Here is a 16,309-nt window from a genome sequence, read left to right on the forward strand (position 1 = left end):
TTTTGACCTACATGACGAACACTGAGTTCGGAAGAAACCGGATACCCTGAAAACACCATCCCTGCCATGGAAACATGGCAGTGGCAGCATCATGCTGTAGGGATGCTGGAAAGATTGACGGAGCAAAGTACAGGAAATAAAACCTGTCAGAGCCAGGAACAGACACGAGATTGGACTTGAGGTTCCCCGTTCCGGCTGAGCAAATCTAGACGTACAACTGGAGCTTCGAAGGAAAGGCTCAGATCAAATCACGTTCATAAAAGACCCAGTCAAAGTGTGGACATAAATCCATTTGAAAATCTGTGACAAGAAAAACTGATGTTCACACAATCTCCATCCGGCTACGTCCGGCTAAATTGAGCTTATTTGCAAAAAGAACGGTATAAAAAAAAAAAGAAGTTCGAAGCCACGTAGCTTGAAAGCCTTCAGATGTGATTGCAACAAAGCATTAAGTCTAAGGGAATACGGATAAACATCACAACCGATTTTTATTTGTTGAAAAGTTTGAAGTAATTTCCCCCATCAAGTTCAGACTCGTGTCATCCTCTGTGTTGGCCAGGCCAACACAGAGGATGACACACACAGAGCAGCTCGCGGTGGCGACAGGATCAAATGTGGAAAAACTGCATGAATATTTTCTACGAGGTGCTGCAGGAGATATGAGGCCAGGTCATCCTCGAAGCAGTCAGAGGCCTCCCTTGGTTTTCCATAGGCCTAAACCATATCTGCAGAACATGTATGGAATGAGCACATAAGGTCGCTTACAGTTTGACCTTGTGCAAACACAGTTMATTTCTCAGAATGCAGCACAAGCAGTCCTCTGGGTTTGCTGCCCTTGTGACCCCCCCGTGTCAGTCCGCGGTTGTCAGTCCCTCTTAAAAGGACAGGGTGGATCCTGAGAAGCCGGGTTCATATTGACATGGAGGGGAGCAGCATTCCTGCCACGGCTGCGTATTTTGACACGATCGTGGACAAAACACAAGCACAGGAAGGAGGAGCTGTCGGAGATAAATATTGAGAATTCACGTTTTCATCACAGTAGTTCGGATTTTGGATCACGCGTCTTACTGCGTCCTGCAGTAACGTTTTCAGTAGCCTGTGTACTGTAGAACCACAAACATCTGGAACAGCATGAGAAACCCAACCTTCCTCTGATCAGCTATTAATTCGAAGCTACGTATGTTCGCAGAAATGTTTTTGTTTGCTGCTTGAAAACTGCTAATCTTCCCAGTGTGAGTAGTTTTAGTCTACTTAAAATCAGACCAAAAAAAAAAAAAAAAAACAGTTTTTCTGCTTATTTTCAGCCTCAGTGCTGCCCTGCAAAGCGTAAACGTCTGCATCAGCGTTATGTTCCCCAATTAGCTGTGTCCTGTCGCTGCCTGCTGTGGAATGCCCGAGTCCGTGGCTCTTTCTACGAAGAAGCGATGGCTTGGAGGTCTACTCGCCCAGCCACTCAGCCTGTTCCGGAGTGTGWCCTGTCCCGCAGCTGTCTGGGAATAAATCCTTCTGTCACCAGTGGCACTCGGGCTTTCTTCACATGTTCCTCTCGTCGACGCTTTTGAGGTCTGAAAGCGCGTTTTGGCATCTCTCAAAAAAAGGGCGGTTGAACTGTGAGATTATTGACCTTTCGCCGAAGATCTCTGCGAACGTTTCTCATCTGTCTCCGTCTTCTTCTCTCTTATTAGCTCGGGTTTCCTTTGGCGTTTATTACAGAACCATTATAGAAACCGAGATGATAGAAACTGAGCACGCTTACCCGCCTGCAGCACACATGTATGTGCACCGCATGCGCTTTCACAAACCTGATGACCCGTATTGTACGTGTAGGTTCTTGTCCCTTCTTTTGGCACTTTCTTTTTGTGCCCCTGTGCTTCGTCCTCTCTGCCCTCTCTTCTTTTCTTCCCTTGGATAGTCCGCCATCGCCGCAACCCCCCCTCTGATAAACGTAGTGATCTATAGGAGCTCTGGACCTATACAGATTTTTGGCATGGTTGAGCATGTTGCTTTCCAGCACGGTTTTGAGATCTTACGACCATGGCCTTGTTAAAGTACTGATTTATGCTTTACAGCTGTGCACAATGCAGCCTACAGGTTGGCTACCTTAATTAATATCCTGCTCACTTACTGCTTGGACCTATGCATGCTCCTTATGATAATCCGATGAGAACAACCAGAAATTTCTGGTTTTAACAAAGAGAAAAACACTTTTATCTTTTTTTTTTTTTTTTGCTATAGAGCGTAATCAGAACATAGTTTTTCAGCTAAAAAGCTGGAATCTGTTACTTAGACATGGATATCAGTGCCGCTGCGTTGCATGTGGCCCTTCCGCTCACCAGGTTTCAAAACGTAACATCGTTTCAGAAGCATGGTCAGTGGCGGCTTGTGACATTGTGAAGGATTATCCTGCACTGTAATATGCAATCCAAATGGGACTCATTTCATTTGCCAGCCAGTTTTTGTCCAAAGAAGCTTGAGACACAAGTGTGACTCTGGTGGGCATCAGAACCTCTTGGATCGTCCTAACAACTTCACTGTCAAGTTCATGGATGGAGTGGAAGAGCAGGAAGGGGAGCATATGCACGCCGCTGTGACTGTTTGACCACTTCCTTTCTCAGCCAAGTCTCTTCCTGACTTCGTCGTCTTTGTCTTGAAGGGGTTGAACAAGGCCGAACAGGAGGCCATTTTGCAATTTTAATCAATGTTTGGCACAGCACAGTTTTCTGCTCGATGAATTAATAATGGAGCAAGGCATGGAGGGGCTGGATCAATGGATGGTGGTGAGTGGAGGCGCTAAGGTCTCAGCGTGTGACTGTGTCCTCGTTACAGACTCTAGCAACAGGAAAAACAAAGAAATAAACACTGTGAACTTGTGACAGAGTCGATCTATAACTTTCACAGTCTCCATGTTCTGAGCTCCATCTGACCCCCGAAACATCCCTCAATTTAAAGGGCGACTGTTGATACTTCCTTAACCACTCGACCACCGTGTGCACAGTCACACACTGCAGATTGGACGCGTGTTAAACCTTCAGCCTCCACAGCTCCGGGGCCTCGCCTCACTCCAACACTGGCCCTCCTTGTTTCAAAGCGCCATGTCCCTCCACAATGCCTTAAGGCTCCGATGCATAACGAGCTGCTATGGTTGGCCTGAGCTCACATGCCCTGGTCCTTACGCCCTGAGGTGAAGGGACGTGGCGGAAAATAGCTGCGTGTTTGAAAAACAGCCCTTGTTCGCTGGCATCTCTGGGATGGCCATGCTTGAGAGCTTTGAGGGCAAATGTGAGCGTGTTCAGGAACAAACCAGCGCTAGGCAGAAATTCAATTATTTGTTTACAGGTTTGTTTTTATTTTCCACCTTAACACCAAGACTAGAAAATGTGTCTTTTTACTGCATAAAAAGTAGTTTTTCTGTTTGTTTGCTTTGGAAACCCTGAGCTTGTTGTCACCAGGGGTGACCAAAGAGTCTCTCTGGTCTTGTCCACAATTCAAGAATAGAACAGATTCATTTCACCATCTGATGGTGATAAAGCATAAAACAGAATTAGTTACATTTTCACTGATCAAAAAATAAATAAATAAATAAATAACGCAAGCAAATAAAAAATTATTTTAAGTTGGAAAACTTATGCAACAACACAAACTAAATTTTTAAAATAAAAACATGTTTGCTTTCATTTGAATTTGACACCACATTGCACAACAAGCATCCAGTAACTTTTACTTGAATGTAGAATTGGGTGCACCCATTTATTAAACTGGGCTAAAGGAGGGGGGTTATTAAAACTCGTATCATGTTCTTGAATATATAAAATGGTATACAGATACTTTCTGTATAGAACTCAGGCTGGTACAGTTTATTAAATTATTGTTCATTTAGTTTGTTTTTGCATTGTTACATAACAACACATACTGTTTTTGTGACCACTCTCAACATTAGAGTTGTGGCCCCTGTTTCAGAAAGTTTAGACACCCCTGCAGTGGACTCGTCCTCTCTTTCTTAAAGTTAGGGAAAAAGATTTGCATAAACTGGCCTGATGAGTAGATTCTTGTTGTGATGAAGTAACATTGAGGAGCATGAGGTACACGTAGCGAGAGGAAGGGATCATGCCTTGCTGCATTCAGACAGGCTCTCGATGTTTGAGCATCGCAGCGTGTGGGATTGTGCATAAAAGTCCGATCTTCCATCAACTCACGGATTCTCTGCCTGCAGTTCAGGGAATCAGTCTCTAACCCTTCATTACCAGTTCTTCCTCTTCAAACATCTCTTCTGTCCCACTTTGTTCGCCTTCTGGTCTCCTCACTCTTTTCTCTTTTATCACCATCTGAGTTATTCAACACAGTGGTCTCAATAGCGCCTACTAACTTCATTTTATCCCTTTGATTTTCAGTCTCACCCTTACATTTGAATTTCTTATTTATGCACCTCTAACCTGAATACTGCCAGTGAATTCTACAAGATTCCTTTTCGGCTATTCCCGTTCTCTCTTAATTGAGCCTGTTATTCTTTGTTCACTACTTTTCTGTGGGCAACACCACTACTTTCTTTAAGCATAAATAGTGCAACAACACTACGGAAAAGTAAATAAGAGAAGTGAGAACAATTAATCTTTTTATAAAAAAGGTTTACAATACCCTGAAGTTTTAAAACCCCTTAAACCGGATAGCATTTTGTCAAGCTAGAACAGACAAACGTATTTTAGCAGGACTTTTATGTAACAAACCAACATCTAAAAGTGATATTGGTCTGTTACAGTAGTTTCAGCAACCTCATACAGCACCTCAGCCTGATAAACGAAGTGGCAGCATCATGCTGAACTAGGATGAAACGGTTTTAATCAAAGCTTACTGATGTCTTAGAATTGGCCCAGTCAAAGTTCAGCTGAAATGTAGCTGAAATTCTGTGACGAGGTTTATAAATTGCTACCATGGTAAAAAACCAGCAACTTGATCTATGTTGTTTATTTCCTGGAGGCGTGGACTGTGTTGAGGTTGTAAATTTTACCCAAGCACCGATGTTTGCTTTTGACGTCTGTAATGTGCCAGTTTGACGGTAAAGATGTTGACATAAAGTTACCTGTGCTGTAAACAACCATCCTCCACTGCGAAGTGCCGATTTCCTTCGCTGCCAACGCAGAAAATCATCGTCCGCTTCTTCTCTTTGTCTTCGCTGATCGGCCCGGTCGAAAATCGACCAGACTGTGGTGGATGAATTTCTTTTTGAGCGGAAGGCAACGACCAGGCTGCTAAATTGCTGATCATAGATTCTCTTCATCCAGGCTAACTGAGCTTGAGATATTGTGCAAAGAAAAATTGGCAAGATGTTGTGGAAAGCCTGTGGGTTGATACCCTGAAAGACTGGGAGCTACAATTTCTACAAAACTGATGATTCAGAATTGGCTAATTACAAATGTTTACCAAATGTTTTGGGTTGTTTTTTATAGTTAATTCTTTCATTCTCCCATCATATGTCATATAAAATCCCATTAAACTATTCTGTTGGATGAATGTTACAGTATGTGAAAAAGATAAAGGGAAATGGCGAGGAACTATTAAGACTTGCGTTTTTACTCCTGATGTTGTTGTTCAGCCTCAATAAGACAAAAATTTGGTCGCAGAATAACAAAGTACATCAAAAACTCCATGTTTTTTTATTTTGCATTCAGTAAATGTGAATTTACATGAAGGCAACCGAGTGAAGCCTTTGCTTCTTTATGCAAAAATCCGTTGCCGTAATTTTGTCACTTCAAGTCACTATCCTGCAGGCGATTTTTGTTTTTTTTTGTTTTACTAATTTCAAAACAAATTCTCCATCCTCCTCATAGTTTCTGCTAGCGCCTCATCTTGCTGAAGGTGCTGTTGATCAAAGCAAAGCGTCCACTTCAGATCTCCGTAGTCCTTTTTTTTTTTTTCTCGATGTTTGTGATGTTCTGTCCATCTCTCCGCATGTCAAGGAGGAGGAAAGAGGAGAGGTCAGATACAGGGCGCTGTATGCTCCGGTGAAGCCGAATCGCGTCCCGGCAAATGGTATGCAGGCTAATAACGCGCTCCACTCGTCCAATAGCCGGCGAAGAAACGGTTTTGACAGTGTCGAATGCCCTGCCCTGGGGGCCTTATCATCCTTCACTGCTTGCCGGCCTCCCTCCCCTGTTTCTTTTCTCCTGATGCTATCTATCTGGAGATTTATGCAGAAATGTGCAGCTAGCCGACCTCCCCGGTCCCCCTCCATCCTTTCTGCAGGGATGGCAGCCTGTCATGAGCTGAGCTATGCAGAGATAGCGAAGCTGAGGCTGCTGGCCCCATGTCGTGCGGAGGCTATCTTGTCATAGCGTTTTAAACTGGGATGACGCACTTATCTGAATGTTGTTGGATGTATTTTCATATCAAAGAGGGCAAAAGATGGCTACATTTTTATTTTACTTTACTCCATTTAGTTGAAGTACAGTAAAAAAATTTTTTAGCATATTTTACTCTGCTCTCCCCCCTTCAAGCTGCAGGTTATTGAGACATATCTTTTCTTTGACAGAGTGCTCTTCACATTTCCCCTCTGAAGCAACCCAGAGACTTCTCGCCCATCTGGGATATTGCCCACATCCAAAAATAGTCCTGCTTTTGAATATGTCTTCTTGTGTACCTGTATATTTTTTGCGTTCAAAGTGTTTCTTTGATTCCTCTCCTTCATTTAATTCCTCATCTACAGAGCATTGGCTTTTTTCTTTTCTTTTTTTTTATGTGTCGATGGCGGTTTGATCCTGCGAAGCGGCTCCCAGCTTGACAAATAATCTCCGTGGACGCTTACATAAGTGACGGTCCGTTTAATTAAACCGGTTAAGCTTAGAGGCCCGCAAGTCTTTTCACTGTACTATTAGAGCCGGCACGAGAAACAATAATGTCAGGCCTCTCCCTCTGACGCTGCTGAGGGAAGGGGAAGCTGGCCGAGCCTGTTAGAAAGCTCTTCTGGACCCGAGTCGCATCCAGGCACGGATCTGCTCATACGGAGATTAGTCACAAATGGATGGATGGAGAATATGTAGGAAGAGAGATGGATGCATTGATAGATGTTTGGGTTGTATGGTCAGTTCAAACTCAGTTCAACCGAGAGGAGATCAAAGAAAGTAAGGTCACGCAGGGAAACAGACGGTGCGGAGCTATGCTAATTTTGAAATGATTGTGGTGAGCACTGTTAGAATTTTCCATTCTCTGTGTCTCTTTCTCTCTCTCTCACTCACACACACACACACATATATTGAAAATGCCATGTCGGTAGCTCACACTGAGTRTGCGTAAGCAGCATAAAAGAGTGTGCCAAGGCGTATCTTCATGAAAAATACCCTGTCTTCCCCAGCATGCACATACAAATTAGTCTGTTGTGTATGGTGCATTGCCTTCATTGGTCCCTGTGTGGGTGCCATCTGTCTATAATGGTTTGCTAGTAGCTCAGAGCAACTCCTCACTTCTACAGTTGCTCTTATCAACTTTCAGGAGAATGAGAGGGTGGGGGAGGAAGGAAAGGTAAGACAAAGCCAACAGCCAGCAGGTTACTTTATAACCGGGCACAGACCCTTCAAGTCCACCATGCGTCTTTATCTTACAATCGCGCCTTTCCCTTTTTGCCTTTTCCTGCCAAAACCGGCTTTTCTTCCTCAGATCTTGTGCACCTCTGCTCTTTTCGCTTCCAACCTCTTCCCTGTGTCCTCTCTGTTTTCTCTCTCTCTTCTTTTGAGTCATCCAGCAGCCAGGAGTAGATTTGGCCCAGCGGTAACACGTGTAATTCCAACACCCACCGGTGTTGGCTGGTTTTCTGTTGAGTGAACTGTATTTCTTGCACTCATCTTTATCTCAGAAACAAGTGTTGGTCAGACAAGTGTTTTTCTCCCCCCTATGTTCAGGTGCTTGCCCAGGACAAAGAAGTGAGTCTATGAGCCTGGATGTGCAGCAAGGAAACAGTGACATAGAGACAGTGTTAGTGAAGTAAGAAAGAAGATCAATCCTGTGAAGTTTGCTCGACTAATCAGCATATGATGAGACTTCTTTGGTTTATCTCTGAAGCTGCTAATAAACATTTAGCTTAGAACGCTTTTAAATACTGCTGAAAGTCATTTAGAAGAGAGGGACTTTAGACAAGAAGAGGGCCACAGTCTATCCCCTCAACATGTCCTCTCCTGCTTCACCCTTCACCCCTGTCCAATTCCTGACTGTGAATACCCTAATGACATAAACAGAGTAGTAATCACATTAACGCCAGTTACGGCTAAAGGCACTCTTAAGAGGCACTGTACTGACAAGCCTCCTTCTTCCCAAAGCACTCACACAACACCTATAAACACTTATGAATATTGGCAAGGACCTGTATTAGCATAATCACTTTTCAGGTGTTTGTAAGTGCTCCCTCAAGCCGTAGCGACTGATAACTTTGAGGAACGGCCGTGACATGCTGCGTCCCCCGTGTCTCTGCCTTCATCCTCCTATGTTCCTCTTCCTCCGTCTCCTTTTGGAGGACCCGAAAGCTAATCCTGTTAGCTTGTTCCTCCATTAGCTTAATGACCAATATCAGTGAAAGCAACATGGTCACACTAGGACGGCCTTAGATGACTACTGGTGTTGGTCAAGGACAAAGCAAACAAACAAACGAAAAAAAAAAAAAGTATTAGAGGTCAAGACAAGTTTGGCAACTTTCAAAAGTAGGACCAGAAAGTTTGAGGATACATCTCAGGGTGGAGACTGCTTCAAGACTATACTCTTACCATTTTTTATGAGTTTGGGGACATGCCTCGGTTGGGCCACTAACATTACAGCAATCAGTAGCCTCTTTCGATAAACAGTTTTATAATCTAGCTGCAAAGACAACTCCCTCTTTAAATACCTCTGGTTGTTTGTAAATCACCAATTAAGTCGGCCATGTCCCAGCAGATGTGAGTTGTTTAAATAAAGCTGAGTTCATAGGACTCCAGTGGGACATCGTAGTAAACCATGAAGCAAATTTATGTCAGGCACCTCTGAAGATAAGGGACTGAACATATCAAAGGTGTGTGATAGACATCCGAAAAACATTGAGCCGTTGTTATTTTCGTACCTACATCCAAGCCCTCTAGCGGCTGACTGTTGCACACTGCCGAGGCTCGATCTAGTGACCTGCTCTCTCTTGATGAACTGCAGTGTGTGTTAAAGGGGGGGAGAGGTGGCAAAAATTAAACGACTCACCATGTGTGGAAAGTTTTCCTTTCAGAAACTACAAAAAGTACCGTTTGAAATTAACTTGCATTAGACACATATACACCTGAGATTCACTAATGTTTGTGTAGTAGTTTGTTTTGCAGCTTGTGATGATGGTGTGAGTAGCACGTGAAGTGACTGACTGCAATTTAAGGAACCATAAAACGACCCTGATCAATATCATGTCATCTTCCCGATGGCAGTAGAGTAACCAATACCACATTTGCTGCCCTTTTCTCAGAGTTGCAATATGTGGAGTTGTTCAAAAATACTTTGTTACCTTTTTTTTTTTTGTCTGATTTTTAGTTTTCTACATTCCGGATTATTGTTGATTTATGTTTTTCTATATTTTCCGTGTTCTCTTTCAGTTCTCCCACACACTTTTGGTCCTCTCTCTCTCTCTCCCTCCCTCCTAAAGTCCCCTCTTTCAGCCCCTTGCCATGAAATGGCAGCTAAGGGCTTGTCAGTGTGGTTTCTCCTCTCTGCTGATCCTATTTCAAAGAGACCTGGAGATCCAGCATTAGCCTCAGCTCTGCTGCTCTCCAGCCCTAACTCGCCCCAGACTTTAAGTTTTTAGAAGGGGAGAAACAGACAGAGAGAGAGAGAGAGAGCGAGAGAGTGGGAGCTTCTCTTTTATTCCATTAGAGGACAGACTTGTTTGTAAGATCCTCCTTCCTCCCTCACACAGTTCTTTGCTCCTCTGTTCTTTAATAATAATAAAAAAACGAAAAACATCAAACGCCTTGTCAAAATGTCCTTTATCCCTTTGAATCACTTTTCCTCCATTCCCAGGARGATGGCTATTAAGGACAATAGTGGGCTTATTTAGATATCTTATGTGCCATTGTTGTCTTGACATCCGTTGTTCTGACTTTCTGATTCGCGTCATTGTGTCCAAATTCTCGGATGCAAAAAACCCCCCCAAAAACAACAYGAGCAAACTTTGTCAAATGCTTATATCGCTCAAGATACGCTGGTGCCTCAATCGATGAAACAATGAATTTGCAGAAGTTTTAAGTGTTGTGTGGCGGCACGCATGTCCTTTGCAAATGCTTTAGGTTATTCTTGAAGACTGTTCCCTCCATGCCACGCTTCCAGTTCTCTTTCTTCCTCCTCCTGACTTTTTCATTCACTTTCCAGACTCCTCTGTGATTTCTTCCCTCTGAAAGGCACAAACCCCCTTATCTTCCTTCCTAGTCATTCACAATAGCAGAAAAAGAGTATGTTTTCCCTCCTACTGCATTTACATTGTCCGTTTGCACGTTACGCTAGCTTYGGGGTTAGCRTATGCAGGATACAAATCAAAGGAAAACGTACAGCAGGACACAGGTTATTGCAGCCGTTTTTATGGGGGGGAATACATGGGCTCTTCTTTTAAAGCCATAAAAAAACACACACACAATCAGGAAGTGTGTGTTAATGTAACTGGCACATTTTATTTGTGCTTATGAGAGAGAGGAGGAAGGGAACGAGTGAGAGCTAAAAAAGCGTATGGGCAAATGGCTTTTTTATGATGGAAAAATTCCATAGTGGGTCAAAGCCCATTGCAGGTGGCAGCAATTAACTGTAATTTTTGCAGATTGTAATGATCCATAATTTACCATTATACCCCCTTCCAACTCTTTTCAGTCAGGAGAGAAAGGTTTGTGTGGAGATTTGATTTGGTGCACATTTTACGCAGCATTATGTTCTTTAAGTGGGAGACTTCGGAGGGGGGCCTCCGTGGCTGCGGACACACGAGATAGGAGGCGAAGCCACAAAACATCAAACTCTTTTCGCTACGACTCGACCACAGCATCTCTCCTTTCTGCTCTCTCTCTGCCCTCTTCTTCCCGCTTTGTCTCTCTAAGCCGTGGCCGGCTTAAAACACATGCGCTCCCCGTCATACATGGACTATCTTTCTCAACCCCCCRTCTCTCGTTCGCCCTTGCTTGCATAGAAGGTGCCGTGGATTTYGGGTTCAGTGTCTGCAAATGACTTTAGAAGAATGGCCTGCAGTGGGGAAAAAAAAGAGAGAGAGAAGAAAGGGAAAAAAACGACAAAAGATGAAAGAAGGAGCACATTTGCAAGCGGTGGATGCTTCTTATTTTGCATAGCTCTCACTTCTGCTTCCCCCCCCTCTCCTTTTCTATTCACCTGAGAGGATTTAAATAAATCCATAAAGCATGAAATATCAGAAATAGAAAAGCAATGCATGAAATGCATTTTCAAAGGAGCCTCCCCACCCACACACTAACACGCGGACACAGTTTTTCTCGTGGCTTTTATTTTCTGTGAATGTGTGGTTTTTTGTGATAAACACTGGTACAATTATTAACATGTGACCCCTTATTTGTATTCATCGTTAATACGCAGCATTCGATACATGTCCCACTTTGGAATCGTTAATTTCGTAAACAGAGTAGTGGAGGGAAGATGAGTGTGTTTAACGAGATTAGGCGTGCATTGTCAAGCAAATCTCAGGTCAGTGTACAAGTGCAATTGAAAGTCAATTACTGTTTGAATTATTTCTGCGCTCTCTCATCTGTATAAATTGTGCATTGGCGGCATGAGATATGCCCAGTGTTTTTTTAATTAATGTGCTGAAAATATTTCGTCTTTTACAAAACTCGACTTATTGTCCTTTTTGGTCAAATCGTAAAATGTTCACAGTGTAGTTTCTGTTTCATTTAAAAATATTGTGAATTTCTTATTTATTTYTGTTGAAGTRCATTAAAGAAAAATTWATATTTTTAAATTGATCACCACATATGTTGTAGATTTTATCCAGCAGTGTCCTTTTCATTTTATGCTTTTCTAACTTCAGTTTCTCTCTGTCTGTGTTTGCTTGTTTTTTGTTTTTTTGTTTGTCAGATAAAGATGAGCCCAGCAGTTACACCTGCACCACATGCAAGCAGCCCTTCACCAGTGCCTGGTTCCTGCTCCAGCACGCCCAGAACACTCACGGCTTCCGCATCTATCTGGAGAGCGAACCTGGCAGCCCTCTCACCCCACGTGTAGCTGCCGCTCCTGGGATGGGGGGTGACTGCGCCTCCTCTCAGCCGCCCCTCCACGCCGTGCACTTGGCTGACGGCAGCCCTTACAGCCTCTTAAGGATGCCGGGATCAGGGTCTGGCCGGGATTCAGCATCCACACCGCGCGAGGGCCGTTACCCCCGCACCCCTCCGCTCTTCAGCCCACCGCCACGCCACCATCTCAGCCCGGATGATCTCGCCCTGGCAACCCACCATCCTAGCGCCTTCGACAGAGTGATGAGACTGAACTCAGTGCCATTAGAACCCCCTCAGAGCATGGACTTCTCTAGACGTCTGAGGGARCTTGCTGGGAATGCCACGGGGGGTTCTCCGCCTCTCTCCCCTAACAGACCTAACCCTATGCAACGGCTGCTCCAGCCATTCCAGCCAGGTTCCAAACCTCCATTTACAGCTACGCCTCCCCTATCCACCTCTCAGTCCCCATCTGGTTCACGCTCCACCCCCAATCCTGTATCAAATGCAGTTCAGCCAGGCACTCCTCTCAAGGCAAAGTCTTGTGAGTTCTGCGGTAAGACCTTCAAGTTCCAGAGTAACCTTATCGTTCACCGGCGAAGTCACACGGGGGAAAAGCCATTCAAGTGTCACCTCTGCAACCATGCCTGCACACAGGCCAGCAAGCTAAAGCGTCACATGAAGACGCACTGTCAGAACAAGTCGTCGGCACTCAATGCCAAGTCAGACGACGGCCTCTCGACTGCCAGTTCGCCTGAACCTGGTACAAGCGACATACTAGGCAGTGCCACGGATGCACTCAAGTCAGTGGTGGCCAAGTTCAAGACTGAGAACAACGGAATTATGCCTGAAAATGAAGAGGAGGAGGAGGAGGAAGACGAAGAGGAGGAGGAGGAAGACGAGGAAGAAGAGGAGGAGGAGGAAGAGGAGGAAGGCGATGAGGAGGAAATCGACAGCAAGGCWAGAGTTGAAGAGGGGGGAAGGAACAACTATCGCTTCAGCCTGCGGCTGGAAGGGGCCCGCCACCACCAGAACAGCGACGCTCTACACCCGCATCACCGGAGCTTGTCTAGAGAGCACGGCGATGACGACTCGGCTGTTGAGTTAGACCGAGCAGATGACGCACCGACCACTGCCATGAACGGGCTGGGACCACTATCCAACGACAGCCTCTCTAGAAAGCTACTGGGCGGTGGGATCAGTCCTGGCTCACTGAGCCCTCTATCCAAACGTATCAAGGTGGAAAAAGACCTTGACCCCCCTACGCCAACCATCCCAAACACAGAGAACGTCTATTCTCAATGGCTAGCAGGCTACGCCGCCTCCCGACAACTCAAGGACCCCTTCATCAGTTTTACAGGTGGGGACTCCAGACAATCACCCTTTACCTCCTCATCCGAGCACTCGTCAGAAAACGGCAGCTTGCGCTACTCCACCCCACCCGGTGAACTCGACGGGGAACGGGCCCCTTCGGGACGGAGCGGCACGGGCAGCGGCGCCAGCACGCCGCACGGTGGCAGCGGAAACGGGCGGCCGAGCTCCAAAGACGGCCGCCGCAGCGACACCTGCGAATTTTGCGGCAAGGTGTTCAAGAACTGCAGCAACCTGACGGTGCACCGACGCAGCCACACTGGAGAGCGGCCGTACAAGTGCGAGCTGTGCAGCTACGCATGTGCCCAGAGCTCAAAACTCACCCGCCACATGAAGACCCACGGACAGATGGGCAAGGACGTGTACAAATGTGAAATTTGCCACATGCCTTTCAGTGTGTACAGCACTCTAGAAAAACACATGAAGAAGTGGCACAGTGACCGCCCTCTGGCTAATGACATTAAAACTGAATAGGCAAAGAGCAGTTCTCTCTCAGATCCCCTCCACCCCCCAGCTAAAAAGCAACCCAGGCTTTGTAGCCAATGAGCAATGGGGAAAAGACAACAGGGTTAGACACCAGAATGCCGTGCAGCCCTGCTCTCCATCCCCTTCTGGAGAAAACTTGATGCATGATCCAGTGCTGGGCAATACTATTGCATCAGAACTTTTTGAGCCTTTTTATTGTGCAATAATTTACACATTTTGTATTTTTTGTAACTGGACAGCATGCTTGGTGTGTTTTGGCTACTTAAAGAGAAAATTGTCCTTAGCTGGAGGATTTTTGGTTGTACATGTGTTGCTGTTGATACTTTTGATTTTTCTCAGCATAACAAAAAAGAAAACAAAAAAAAAACAAAAAACAATACAGTTAGTTATAACCCAAGCTGCATACARTACATACTGTTTTACATATCATGTGTTCAAACATAGCAGACAGTGTCATATTGTCAAAACATCAAGACAAGCAGGGTCAAACATAAAACCAATCTTTGTGAAAGATTTTCCATGCAACATTGAGATGGGATATATATCCATATGTATATAAAATTGGGCTGCCTATCAAATGCTGGGCACTAGTTTAAATATTTCTTTTACAAACATCAATGAAACTTAACTAATAATGTGGTGTGACATGACGATAAAGAGTGCCTTGGATATTTTACCTGCAATGGTTAATTCTCCTTTTTGCTAAAAGCTCGGAGTTTCAGCTATAAATGATTACAATACACGGGAAGATGCAGGTCCTTGCATCAAGCACCTGCACAACCCTTTTTTTTTTTCTTTTAACTTTGCAAAACATAGGGAACCAGCTGAAATAAACCTAGAAAAAAAACCCTGAATTTTGCATATCTCTGGTAAATCGTTTAACTACCTGACTCATGCATATTAATGCGATCATGATTACAATTCTGTTTACTGGCATGTTACATGCTTAAAAGGGGTCAGAGGTTTCTGGTTTTGGTGTTTGTGTTTGGTACAACTGAAAAAAAAAAAAGGTACTCTGACAGGTTGTTATAACCAACATGAAGCTCTTAAAGGTTCCAGAGTGATTATTTTCTTTGAAAATTAAAAATGCAAGTGTTATTTTGTAAGCAGCACAGATTTTTTATTTTTCTTTCCTTTTGTGTTAACCGTTCAGACTGTAATGTCAGCAGTCGCTCGAAGATAAAACRGGATTTAGTTCTGGTGATTCAGACAGATTATAGGTGAGTGATTTGGTGGGAGGGTTTTAGAGCCTGACAGTAGATGGACAGTAGAGATGAACCAATCACACCTTTCATGTCTGTTACCTGTTGCTGGTTTTCTTTTGAGGTCTGACCTGCTGATTCCGATTTAGACAGATTCCACTTTTTTTTTTGTTTTTCTCTCAGACCATTGCACATAAAATAGAAAAATAATGTGCTGTTAATTCTTTGACTGATGTATTAGTTTTGAATCCATCTGACAATGCATCAAATCATTGAACCCTAATCTTGATCTCATTTCAAAAGAAAGGCATTAACAGTGTGGCTTATAGACTGAAAATGGTTTGAGGATTTATGGTGGAAATTTTTCAGTATTTTACCTGTGGAAAATTGGCCCATTCTGGTTTCTGGTCAACTGATTAAAGCGTCTGCAATGATTGGGTTTAACAAGCGTCTGACACAGGAGGCCGTTGGTGACTTTGTAAGGAAGTGTGAAGGTGGGTGATTGGTAGAAATCCACTCAGTTTTTTTTTTCTTTTTCTGGCCAATACTGATTTCATTATTTTTTATTTTTGACTATTCATCTACAGTTTCGACAGCTCATATTTTTTCTACAGACAAAAAGCATAACATAGAAAAAGTTATGTTACAGCCCCTGGAGAATTGAAAAAAAAAAAATGCAGCACTTATCTCCATTAATGCATCAAAGCACATATCTGTAACCCTACGTCTGATTTCAGTTAAACTAAAAAGGAAAGTGGACCCAAAAACAACTGATGAGTTTGTAGATCACAAATGGTGCAGATTTTCGGTATTTAACTGTCAGAAAATTGTTTGACTCTGGTTGATGAATTGGTGTATCTCTTTTGATCGAGTTTAACAAGTGTCTCTACAATTCCAAACACATTTCTGATATATTTTTGAAACATTAAAGAAATCCGAAACCTTTTGCATCAAAAACTATTCCAAAAGGAAATTTAAATTCTTAAAAAAAACACATACCCCCTGTTCACACAAGTTTTATTTCCAAAAAGGTCAATTTTTCTAAACATTTTC

The 16,309-nt window shown here is 43.8% G+C and overlaps 1 protein-coding gene across 1 annotated transcript in view; it reads left to right on the top strand.

The window, feature by feature from the left end:
* Positions 1–14,404, top strand: part of LOC103464936 (B-cell lymphoma/leukemia 11A-like) — a 40,416-nt gene extending 26,012 nt beyond the window's left edge. Inside the window, exon 3 of the mRNA XM_008409354.2 lies at positions 12,064–14,404. Coding sequence (XP_008407576.1) covers positions 12,064–14,042 — 1,979 coding nt within the window. The 3' untranslated portion in view covers positions 14,043–14,404. The remainder of the gene's footprint in view (positions 1–12,063) is intronic.
* Positions 14,405–16,309: the final 1,905 nt, after the last annotated feature.

The sequence above is a fragment of the Poecilia reticulata genome, linkage group LG1 (assembly GCF_000633615.1).
Source record: "Poecilia reticulata strain Guanapo linkage group LG1, Guppy_female_1.0+MT, whole genome shotgun sequence".
In the NCBI taxonomy this organism is placed as follows: Eukaryota; Metazoa; Chordata; class Actinopteri; order Cyprinodontiformes; family Poeciliidae; genus Poecilia; species Poecilia reticulata.